Raw genomic sequence first — 13,320 nt, forward strand, 5'->3', positions numbered from 1 at the left:
CAGTGCCGTTTGTTTTACTTATAAGAATATTCTGTCCTCTAGAGGCAGAATGTTCTAATAGAGTTATAGCCCACTGTAGCAGGCTATATCTGCCATTAATGGCCCACTCCCTTGATAATGAGGCCATAATCTATGATGGATTTTCAGGATAACCCATATATTTACAGCAACTTTGATCAATTATCGAAATAATTAGTAAATCTACACTGAAAGGTATACAACTTTGCACAGGTGCAAATGTAATAATGTGTGACATTAATGACTATTTTTAGTTTACATCTGGGAACCTATAGCAGTCACAGGTACGAGAGTGCTCCGAAGAAGCTTTCTTATTTGCTCATGATAAAATCGGCTGAGCAATAGCAAATTTAGGGAGCTTAATTTTTCCCGCCGCTGTATTTTTCATGGTTATTTCATTCTCAGTTCCACCATGGAAAAGGATGTACTCTGGCTGTCAATAGGGTGCTCAGTGGGGAGTTTGTGAATACAACCAATGTGCAAGTTCAAGATAGCTGTGTATGTATGTGCACACATTCGCCCTTCAACACAAATTTCTGAACCCTAGTTGTAGACGTATTCAAACCAAGTAATGGGTGAGCAATTCCTTTTGCAGTACAAAATGAACTTTTTGTAAATTCCCCAAAATTTCGCACACGATAAAAAAAACATTTGCATATGTGAACAACGAGCACACAAAAATGTATTTGTCAGAGCAGCCCAATGTACTTAGGTTTAGCCTATGTACCTATTCTTATAAATATAGGGGCATATTTAAGAGCCCCTAACGCCATTCCAACTCCACATTAGCGACAGTTTTGATGCTAATGTCGTGTTAGAAGGCCAAAAACGCTGCGCCATATTTACAAAGTGGCGCAATGCATGCATTGCGCCACTTTGTAACCCTTTGAGATACATTATGCTTGCACCAAGCATAATGTATGCAAAGGGGGCGTTCCCCCATTAGGGGAGCCAAAAAAATGGCACAAGGAAATCTAAGAGATTTCCTTTCAGCATTTTTGTCAGCACTTTTAATGCCTGGTCAGAGCAGGCATTAAAAGGAGGCTTCCATTGCTTACAATAGACCGTTGGGTGCTTTGCAGGATTAGCGTCAGAACTTTTTACGCTAATCCTGCAAAGAGCTGGACTAGCATCAAAAACTCTGATGCTAGTCCCTTAACTACCTCCATGGTGCGCCGTAACTTAAATAGTGGCGTTTGGGGGGTACTAAGGGGCGCAAGAAAAGTGGCGCTGCAGTGTGTGCAGTGCCACCTTTCTTAAATATGCCCCATAGTTCTTGGAGTGGCACATCCTGGACTGATGTTGGCGACTTCTGGTCTAGGTGTTATCACAGCTAGGTGCCTCACAGTTCACAAAAATTGGAAGACGTAGCAACAACTTGTTCAATCAAGGGAGAATTAATCTTCATCTAGTTGCATTTCAAAGTGCCGAGAGTTTCTAGTCAAACATTTATTATCGTAGTGTGTTAAACTGCAGATGCGACTTCATTCTTTCAAAGTCATTAATTACTGTGAGGGCAATATTCAAGTAATAATTGTATGGTGTGATTTCTCGTGCACCAGCTGACAAAAGGTACATCGCAATTTCTAGAATAATGGGAAACATTTAAAAAACGGAGAACTGAGTACCGCTGCCATGCTCTTACCTATTAGAATTCGTCGCTGACATATGTATTAGGGGATTACTTAATAGACAGTGTTCCCATTAAATTAATGAGGCCATCTGGTTGGTTCAGTCTGCTGAAAATTATTTTTAAAAATAATCACACTTTGATTCAAAAGGCCATGGTGTCTTTGTCATTGTTTTTTAAATGGAAAGGTACTAGCAGACTATTTTTTTTTTAAACTAATGAGTTGTGAATGCTTTCAGCGAGAATCATCACCAGGTGCATGTATTAAACATTCTCTCATACTCATTATTCGCGCTCACTACACATTGTTTCCTCTATCTCTTTCCATCTCCCTCCATATCTTTCTTTAACTCTCCTAATGCTGTGTATGCTCTCTTTCTTAATTCTATTTGTCATATTCTATGATTTAGGTTACCCCCTTTTCAGTCTACATAAATAAAAGAAGCCTGGGAAGTTTCTGTCTGGGTCAAAAGTGCTTTGAAGTATTAAAGAAAGAGAGTGAGCACTAGAGTTAGCACTACAATAGATAACTAAATACCAAGGCCCAGATTATGTTAAAGTGGCTCAGCGCTGTGCCGCGCCAATAATAGCAGCACCGCGCTACACCACTTTAGAAATGCAGAGGTGCCTTGTATTTTAGAGGGATACGGCACACCCCTGCATTTCCCCCTGCGCTGGCCCTCCTTAAGATGCCTAGTGCCGATGCAGGCATCCTTGCACCATGGTGCAAGGGTGTCTACATTGCACCGCTTTGCACCCCCTTGCTCCACATCATACCTGCACCAGACATAATACATGCAAAAGGGGCGTTTAGGTACAGGGAGGCCCGAAAAAATGGCGCACTGAATTGACAAGATTTCACTGCAGCATTTTTTCTCTCATTTTTAATGCCTGATTAGAACAGAGTTAAAATGATGCACCCATTAAAATCGATGGGCCTCTCTGTACTTTGCTGCACTTGTTTCAAAACATTTTACACTAGTGAAGCAAAGCTCCACCTTAGCATCAAAAATGTTGACGCTATTGTCCTAACAACCTGTATGGTGTCATTAGGTGGGCAGGGGCGACGCAAGAAAAGTGGAGCATCGAGACCGATGCACCACTTTCTTGTAAATCCGGCCTGAAGTTTATAGAAAAGAATTGCAGATATCCTTTTGGATTTTGCTGTGATAGTTCGATTTATTTGTAATATCTAAAGTCAATTTTTATTTTGAACTTCGTGATGAAAGTATGCCTCTCAGGTCAATGTGCAAGGATTTTGACGCTACAATAAAATACACTTTTCATGCTGTTTGTACCCTCTTTTAATAGGACGGAAAGATATTCTGCCGGAGAACAGCGTGCGACTGCCAAAATCCAAGCGTTGATCTTTTCTGCTGCCCAGAGTGTGACACAAGAGTGACTAGCCAATGCCTGGATCAAAATGGACATACGCTGTATCGCAGTGGGGACAACTGGAAATATGGCTGCCAGAAGTGTCGGTGTTTGGTATGGAAGTATCTTTAATATTTTTTTGATTTGATTAATGTGAATAGTGGTTTGTCTATGGAAAGGGCTAGGGTAAGAACAAAGTAAACTAGGATGGCAAGCATCTTGTCTTGAAAGGCCACAGTTCATGAGGAAGGTATGGTTCTCGAGTTCACACATTCACTTTTTAAACCTTCAGACTTTTGTCCTAATCTTGGGTCCCAACAAATTTACTAATTTTAAGCCAATTTATTTTTGTGACCTAACTCAGTTCCTTTACTTTACTTTAAAAGTTAATAGGCTCCGGAAATTGTATATTTTAAAATATATAAACCTGGTGTTTCACTTTGTAGTACGTTTTCACATTTTGCGTTGCTAGAGTAATTCATATTTCCTTGTTCCCATAATCAGTCAGAAAATACTTAAATCATCATGCTATTTTAATTTTTGAGAAATCTGACATAGCAACAAGAAGATTCCACTATCTCAGTGAGCTTGCTGCCAGGATCATTTAAGTTTATAGTCATCAATAATGTTGGTGCATTAAACCTCTTCTTTTGACCTTTTATCTGTTCCATTTTAGTAAACAAAACAAAGGGCACTTGCAAAATATGCTACATGTTAGATTTGGCCCTTTCACATGGTCATTCCCCGAACTTCTTGCCTTTTCCTCCTTATTTTTCTGACCCTTGTTGGCTGACGTTATGACTCTGAGCACTTTACCACTGCTAATCAGTGCTAAAGTGCATGTGCTCTCCCTTGTAATCTTGGTATGATTGGCTTATACTCAATTGACATATTTAATTTACCTATAGGTCCCTTGTAAAGTGGTATCTCTATACCTACGGCATGTAAATGAAATGCTACTAGTGGGCCTGCAGTGCTGCTTGCGCCACCCACTGAAGTAGTCTTTCAAACCTGTCTCAGGCCTGCTAGTGCAGGGTATGTGTGCGCAGTTTTCTGCCACAGGAACCAGGCATCTAAATATATTTGCCAGGCCCAGAACTCCCCTTTTACTACATGTAAGTCACCCTAAGGGAGGCCCTAGCTAGCCCTATGGGCAGGTTACCATGTATGTAGAAGGCATGACATGTGCCTAGTAATGTGGCCTGTCCTGGTAGTGACACACAGCCAATTTGGTTTCTCACTACTGTGAGTGCTGGCTTCTCATAGGATTGCATTGGAAATGCCCTGCCTTATGTCTAAGGGGTATTGTCTGATTTATGAGGGGTAGCGTAGGCATGTTTGGTATGTTTGTAATGGTAGTGAGAAATGCTGATTACTGGTGTAAGTGAATTGTTTACTACTATTACAGAAATGGCACTTCTAGAAAGTGAGCATTTCCCTGTGCTTTTTACTCTGGTGTTTTGCAGCTTGACTCCAATCCACCTCTGGGCAAAGTGACATTTGGGGTTTGTGAATACTTTTCAGGCAGCCTGTACGCAGAGGTGCATCTACATACTGAATAGTATTCCTGGGCTGAGAGAAGGGAGAGGCGGGGCACACCTGCATTTGTAAAGGCTATGCCCTGGCCTCACACAATAGGGTGATTTTCCCCCAACTGATGCTTGGAGTCTGTGCTGGAGGAGAGAGGCGCCACTCCCAGAACCAGTTGTTACTGGTGGAACCTCCTCTCCCCTCTCTTTGTGAAACACACTGTAAACTGAGTATAAGCACAGGGGAATTTTTCCCACAATTTAGAGACACTTTGGAACTTACTTGAAACTGGACACAGAATGCTGGAGGAACTCACTAGGAACCACCATGGACTGCTGCTGCTGTGCTGACCCATGACCTTCTTGGTCACTGGAAGGAACTGCCACCTTCCTGCCCCCACTTTGTGCTGGCCTGCGGCTGGGCTTTGCCGCCCTGTGCTCCATTATCCTTTGTCCCCCTGGGCAGGGTGCTATGGCCCCTGACCTCTGCAACTGCTTGAAATCAAGGAGTGCTTCAGTTCTGGGATCTATCTCCTGGAGGGTGCTCTTCTCATTGTTAAAGAGCCGGTGCTTTGGAAAATGCTTTGTTTTATTGACCCCCGCACTTGAGAGTGCTTTTTGCTGCCAAGAGATTCAATGCCGCAGCCCGGCTCGGCTTTGTGAGGTCGCCGAAGTTACACTAACCCTGGAACCCCTGGGGCACTACTGGAATCCAAAAAGGAGCGAGCGCACTCCTCTCTTGCCCCCGGGGCACAAGCAGGCAAACGCTTCGGTGCCTGCCCCCGTTTGGAGCATTCATTTCTCCAAGGGAGCTGGGCGGGGAAGCAAGCCTCATTGGAAGCCCCTCACTAGGAGTCTTGACAATGGGCAGTGGGGGAAGGAAGCTTCATCAGAAGCTCCCTGCCCCAACGGAGGCCCTCATCCTCTGCTGAGATCAGGGGTGGATCGGAAGCGTTGCGGGAGGCCCACCTGTTTCCCCAGTCTCCCTCTGTGGCCCTTGCTTGTCGCTTGCTGTCTTTCGGGCACGTCATAAAACCACAGGGGGTGTGTGTTACCCCCTCCTCCTACCCCAATTTTCTGAGTGGCCCCCAGAATGAGCACACGGAGCCCCAGGTGCCCCATTTGGTTACTGGTGGCCCCAGGAGAGCCTTTTCATCAGGACAACCAGGTGCTTTTAAAAGGCATCCCTATTTCTTATGTTCCTAATACGGACCTTATGGAATTATATGCTAACCTGTTTGTTTTATGATGTGCTACATATATTTTTTGCTGATGTTCCTTTTATTGGCATAACAGGCTAATATGATTTTATGACTTGCCATATGTTCTCTAATGTTCCTTTTATGGATATTTATGATGTGGTTATGACAAGGGCATTTATTTATTCACTGTTATTCCTGACTACTGCTTCTGTTGCAGAATCCTTAGTACTTGTGTGTTCTAATGTGACTACTGCTTATTCTTGCAGAGTATTAGTAACCTGTGTAAGGTTCTGACAACTGCTATGGTAGCAGGGTATTACTGACATGTAATGTTTGGTCTAATTATGTTTTGTGCAATACAGTTTATTTTTACATAGCTCAGAGTTGTGTTTACTTTGTGGCGTATATATTGTGTTGTGTTATGTGTGTTGTGCAAACGCTTTACACATTGCCTCCGGGTTAGGCCTGACTGCTCGTGCCAAGCTTCCAAGGGGGTGAGCAGGGGTTATCTTGGATGTGTAACTCCCTTGCACTGACTAGAGTGGTTGAGTTCTGCCTGGCTTAGGTGCATACCCTAGCCAACCAGAAACCCCATTTCTAACACTGCACATGTTACATTCACATTTGCCTGTATTTAGGACACATACACCAGTTTGGTGCAGAGAGTCCTTTATTATGCTCAAGGCGGTGCAACCAAATCCAGAGTCGTTAACGGGAGTGCCTCTCATTCTGCCACAACATACATGTGAAGTATCAGGCATGTGTGCAAATCTTTATTTTCATTGGTTCCCATTACTATTCACAAGGTAGATCTGAATGGACGTTTTCTAAGAAAAGTATTTTCTGCCTCTAGGAAACAGGTAGGAATGAAGTTAGGCAAACCTGTGCTGTTCCCAGGAAGTTGTGTAATGGAATGTAAATCAATACATAATTAAGACATGTGTAACTATACCAACAATTAGCAACTAACTTTAATTTACACTTCCACTTGCATGAAACTAATAAGCATACCATCTCTATCAATGTCGCATAATATACTAGCAACTTCAACACTGACAATAAAAAGTAACTCTGGGCTTCACTGAGTATTGTACTACCTTTCCAAAAAGTTCTTTAATGCCTCTTCAGGTGCAGCAAGCAGTATACAAATAAACAGTACAATACAATGTAATTCTGTGCACGTGGCTCCATACATAGGTGCTTTGGAATTGAATGAGCATAATAACCAAGCTCCCAGCCACAAGACTGAAGTTAATTTTTTGCACTGCCTTTGTCTGTGCATTATTTAGCACACATTTATCACAACATACCTTTGTGCCATGCCATCTCTGCAGGGTCACCCCCATATCTTTTGCCTCTTTTCCTCCATTTTTTGCTTAATTCATTTTTGTTGGCCTTCGGACTCTGTGCACCTTACCACTACTAACCAATACTAAAGGGCTTGTAACCTCTCTCCTTAAAACATGTTGAACTGGGTTATACCCAACTGGCGTATTTAATTTATTTGTAAGTCCCTAATAAAGTGGCACTACATGTACCCAGAACCTGTAAATTAAGTGCCCCTAGTGGGCCTTGAGCACTGATTGTTCCACTCACTTAAGTAGCAATTTAAACATGTTTCAGGCCTGCCATTACAGAGCCTGTGTGCAGTTTTAAACTGCCAGGTCGTCCTGGTGAACTACATCTTTTCACCAGGCCCTACCCTTCCATTTAAAGACATATAATTCACCCCCAAGGGCAAGGTTCAGTGTATTTAAAAAGTTGGACATGTACTTTTAAGTTTTACATATCTTGGTAGTAACGTCTGCCTCTCCTATAGAAACATATTGGAGTTGCCTTATTACATTTTGTAAGTGTAATTTCCAATTGGGAAGAAACAATTAGTTCATGTTTGATGTCTTTGGAATTGGGGCGAAGCGCACTATTTAGTGGTGAAGTCGAGTTTTTGATCACAATTTTAAAAATTCAGCTTTTAGAAAGTTAGCATTTTTTGCCTTTTTCTGCCTATAGCCTGGCTTGAGTCACATGACTGGGTGTATCAGACACTTAGGACCTGATTTAGATCTTGTCTGGGATACCTTCATCCTGCTGCGGCAGGACAGAGTTAACAGAGCTCCAACTTCCAGATTTGAATGCATTTGCGGCTGAACCGCCGACTGCCTTGATGGAGTGCTCTTCCTAGCCGTCAGGCTGGTGAGCTCCGGTCTACCATATTTAGATGTTACAGTTCTGGAGGCATTGTTCTGGTGGTGGATTGCTGAAGGAGGAAGCCTATTGTAGGATGCAAATTACATTGTACAATGGCAGTGACTATGGAAAAGATGCAAGTAACTCCCCCCATGTATGTTAGGCATATGTGTCCACTTGCATATCACACTGTACAACACACCACATGCAAACTGTGATCCTTTACTATACCACCACAACACAACATGTACGTGCAGTAAACACACAATGCTATACATCTTACACACAACATACACACACTAACAATACTATACACACATACAACAGAACCACAACTACCAGCACACTGACACACATCTATATAAACACACCCACATAAAAGAACAACTACACACATCACAACACCTACTACAACCAACCACAGTCACCTGAATGTTGCACACATCAACACAGCACACAACCAAACACACAACAAACATCAAACGCACATGCAAGTTGCACACATACAGGTACAACCACATCACCCACTCCAGCTCCCTCTGTGTCAGCCATCCAATCCTCTCACACCCCTCTCAAGTAAAACTCAAGTAAAAGCCTTGAAGTGCCGGATATGTGTCCAATAGATGCCCATTCATGAGGAGTAATCTAGCAATCGAGCAATCGAGCGGCAAGCAAGGAGCAGAAGAGTGAGCGTCGGCCGCAGAAGCAGTGTGCATGGAAGACATGGAAGGCAAAATGCTGCATTGAACAGGGCACGGTGTGTGGGGGTAGACCCAAAGCACCCGGCTCCCAGCCAGCATCTGTACCCAGCCAGCCTCCAGCCTGCCTCAGCCTGACATGCCCATCCACAGCCATCCGCCTGCCACTTGCAGCTGCTACCTGCAGCCTGTGAGAAGACGCCTACGACACCCAGCTTGAGAGGGCTGCGGTTGTGGTAGGGGTGTGCACGGGGACAGAAACACTGCAGATCAAAGTGTCTCCAGTATGGGTGTCTTTCTAGGTGCAAGGCGCTTCAAAATCCGCCCCCCAGCTCCCCATGTCTCCCTATGCTGCACACCCAGCCTGACACCTAGCCTAAGACCCACAGCACTTGGGATAACACCTAGATAAATGTAGACGCACAGAAGCAAACGTGAGTGCCATTCTGAATGGAGGGGGAGAGAGGGTTAGTTCTGCCTCATATGGTTGAGCCCCCTGACATTGGTGGCGGCTTGGCTAGGTCAAGTGTGTCTTGCAATCAGGGCAATGCTCCCACCGCTCACCTAGTTTCTCCTACTCACCAGGTGTCATCAAGGACAGCTCGAAGCACCAAGCTCAATTCCAAGCACAAATGAATTGGTATCATCGGCATCATCTGCAGTATTTGACTGCCAAGGGAAACTGCTAAGGGGAATGCTAGCTATTATTATTATCCGCCCTGCCATTAGCACAAAGTTACAAGAACCTGCCCGAAGCTGCACTAGCTGTGCTCAGACTCATTTGGCATTTTAACTTCTCCAGCGCCACAGCCTGTCCATTTGTGCACGACCTCGTCCAGAGTTACACCACCCTTGGCCTAACCAATCAATCTAATTCTATTCTCAATTCTTAAATATGTGATCTGGTAAGTCCAGGCCCCTCCCATGACACGACCAAAAAAGAAAACAATTCTGGCAATGGGAACTGAGGCATTGAAAGAACTCACAGTTATTGCTCCAATACTGCCCCATTGGACAATGTGGCAGCCCCAGTAACTCTGACTAAGACTGAGTTAGTAATCACCTGGCCTATTCACGAGGTGCTCTCAACAAACAAACACCTTTCTAAAAATTACACCAGGTTATTTTTCCTCAAAGACCCGGTGTATTCAATCTACACAGCCAATCCAAACACTGCAGGCTTATCATCCCCACTGGAACCAGCAATCATAAACCAAATATCTGTCTTTGGACTAACCCAAAACGCATTGCAAGACTCCACAGTCAAAGGCTCAGCACTGAGCTCTCAAGTGACACTTGGCTTAGAGGCATTTTCCACCTCAGCTACTGACAGTATGCAACTTGACAGATCCATCATGTGTGCTAGGGAGAATGAGTACCCTCTACAAGACCAGAACCCCACAATGGCTTGGAGGCCTCCTCCTGTATGCCCTCCTGTGCAATCAAGCAAATGCCATGGAAGCAGCAACTCTCCTCCAATCACTTCTTTTACCACTGCACATATTCAGTCATATGCTCATGTAGTAGCAATTCAATCTGCAGGGCCGGAGAACGGAGCCGGAGTTCTGGTGGTCAAATCTGTGTTACTAATAGAAGCTACAAACCCCCGATCTCCTCTCCTGTACCCTATGCATCTAACAAACTCTAACTTAGCCAACTCTTTGACACATGCAGCTACCCTTTATTGTTCACCAGGAGGAAACTTAAACAACAATTGTTCTGATCAAAGACACATTAGCCCTGAGCATTGTCAGCTACCTCCTTAAGACCTTGCAACCTTGCCTTGCTTTGACGGAACTCACCCTGGTAGTCCAGGAACCTAGGAAATGTCTGAGAACTAAGCCCAGCAGAATCCCTCCCCACTTACTTCCATAGCGTGGGAAGCTATGGTTGCCATGATACAACGTTTGGCGATGGTGAGCAGAATCTCACCAATTCTACCCCAAGCTCACCTGAGGTAGTCTCTGTGGACTTCACGGAGGGAGCTGGTAGGCATTCCAATGCTCCTACAGAGATAAATCTAGCAGAGGTTTTGAGAGCTATATTAAAACACACCTCTGACTGTTGAAGCCTTAATTATCAGTCTGCAAAAATGAACACTCAAATTAAGCTATTGAACAAAGTGGCTGCTGTTTGTTAGGTCAGGAATTGATACAAAAACTGCTAACCTTAACAACTGAATAGTTGGAGACCAAAAGACAGCCGAGGCTTGGGCACCAACAGGCTTTGTGCTTGTTCTCCAATTGTGAACAAGTTAGCAACCCTTCCAGGAATATTAAGCAACCTCTCTGAGGATCTGAAATGCACCTTGCCGCAGCATGCTTCAGCAAGCAGGAAGGCTACTGAAGCTGCTAGCAACATGCACATTTCGGGATTTGAAACTGAGCCCTCTCCTTTCATATTCTCTCAAGGAACACATCAGGTGCTTTTCAAGCAGGAAAATGAAGCATCACAGTGACCAGCTCTCAGTCTGTAATCAGCAGAATCCATTGAAGCAGGGTTGCAACCTAATTACCACAGGACAGCCAGCACTCAATCTAGACGATGACCCCAATGGCAATTCTCCAGGTGAAAGAAATATCCCAGCTGCAGCCCATCCACCAGCAGAACCATCAAAATAAAAAAGGCGGAAAGGGCGAAAACACAGAGTGAAGGCCACAGGGAGGAAAGCCATCTACTCCTTCTTTAGCAGCTAAAAAGATTAGCCCAAATCACTGACCAGCTTCAATGCAGTGGAGCAGGGGAGAGATCCAGAGGGACTGAGCAATATCTCCCCGAGTTCTTCTCACGCTCACTCAAGCAGCAGCCTTACGCAGTCCCCGATGCCACTATAGCATCCCTGACAAAACAGGCATCAATGGCTCTACAAAGGCAGGATCATCTAACTTTGTAAGGCCGACTATCCAGCTAAGCACAGGCCCTTTGACAAATAACTATTCTAAACAGCTGGGAGAAATCTCTGTTAGCTCTCCCAAAGCTGGTGGGAACACATCACTCAACGTTGTCACTGACTATGCAAGAAAAATACACACAGTCAAGGTAGCTCAGGATGTGCTTCTCCCAAGAGCCGTGAACTTGTAACCACAGGCCTACAGTAGTTACTCATTGCCCGTATTAGTGACTCAAGTTCCACCCACCCTCAATCAGCTACCGATGACATAAAGTCCAAATCACCGGAACACCCTCCATTACCACTGCCAGCAGTGCCCTATGGTTGTGCATGTACCAGCACAATTATAATGTATCTTGAATACAAGTCAAGGGGGGCATTTGACCTGTTTAACAGGGCCAACATCCTTCATTTGTTGAGCCAAATACGAAACCACCAAGGTGACCTGGTCTTCCAGCGAAGTCGCAACCCTGCTTTTGGGAGCAGCAGGATATTTTAGGAACCAGGCATTCAGGTTACTCCCGCTATCCATACCTTCTACTTGTGAGAACAGACAACCAGAGCCTCATATCATCAAAAAGTCCCAGGTGGTATTCTAAGGAGCTCACAAAGCAAGTCATCATCGCCCCCACTCCACAAGGCACTTATTTAACACTGCAACCTCATAAAGTACATGTTGATGATCAAGATTGGAGCTGGCTTACAGGCGCCCTGACTTCAACAGTAAGGAAATTATGAATGAGCACACCAGCTTTTGGTGCCTTAGAGTCAAAAGGGGCACTCAGTTTAGGCTCCGGTAATATCATTGGCCTACTTGACAAGCTAGGTGACAAAGAGAAACAAAACTACTTAGCCTTCTTTCAAATAATCATGCTACAAGAGACTTGGGCCTAAATTGTCCCGGTGATCCAATGATATGTGAATCATTATATGCCGGCTATAAAAAGTGCCCGTTATGGTCACCCAAGCAGAGGTTTAGCTATTTACATCCACTCTGCTATACAAGGGAGCAACCTTATGCACCCAAACAACTGCATACATTTACAAATTGTCCTACTTTCTCTGAACTAAGGCTGCCTAAACCCTAATGAATATCTATTTCCTCCTGAAAAAGGACTGTCAATTGGTGACTGAAGCACATCTGGTCAGGGAAATTGCAGAGATGCAAGATAGCCCCTCCCGCTTTGAACTAATCCTTTTAGGAGATTTTGATTTGAACCTACTGGGCACGGAAGGCTCTGAGGAAGCTATTGTGGCTCAGAACGTTTTTTGGGCAGTCTCCCAATCAAACTTCAAGTGGAGTCTTTAAGATGGATAAATTGGGGAGATTGTTAATAAATTATCTGGAATTCATGAACTTATGAGTAGCCAATGGCAGCTTTGGCACAGATCAGCAGTCCTCCTATACCTTTCACAATCAGAAGGCGCACACGTTAATTGACTTTCCAATTCTTTCATCCTCTTTGTTCCATCATGTCTCAAAGTTCCAGATCACAGCAAGAAGTGAAAGCGACCACCTACCACAAGAACTATTCCTTAACATCTCTATAGACTACCGCATTCGAACAGACTCATTGCAGTGTAGAACATATACAAATTACATTAAAAGACTTAAATGGTCATTAGATACCATCTCTGGTTTATCAGAAAAGGCAAAACAAAAATGGATCACATTAACTGACTACGTAACTTCTGCGCAAAAAGCCTGGAATCAGTTTACTGAAGAGTTTGTGGCCTTCTGCCTGCAAAACTTGGATCGTCGAGACACAATAACTGCTTTAAGGAGCCATCA

At 44.1% G+C, this 13,320-nt stretch overlaps 1 protein-coding gene across 2 annotated transcripts in view; it reads left to right on the plus strand.

Moving 5' to 3' along the window:
• Positions 1-13,320, plus strand: part of NELL1 (neural EGFL like 1) — a 3,335,977-nt gene that overhangs the window by 3,227,478 nt on the left and 95,179 nt on the right. For both annotated transcript variants that reach the window (XM_069221936.1, XM_069221935.1), the window contains one exon: positions 2,960-3,136. In XM_069221936.1, the coding sequence (XP_069078037.1) occupies positions 2,960-3,136 (177 nt within the window). The remainder of the gene's footprint in view (positions 1-2,959; positions 3,137-13,320) is intronic.

The sequence above is a fragment of the Pleurodeles waltl genome, chromosome 3_1, assembly GCF_031143425.1.
Source record: "Pleurodeles waltl isolate 20211129_DDA chromosome 3_1, aPleWal1.hap1.20221129, whole genome shotgun sequence".
NCBI lineage: Eukaryota > Metazoa > Chordata > Amphibia > Caudata > Salamandridae > Pleurodeles > Pleurodeles waltl.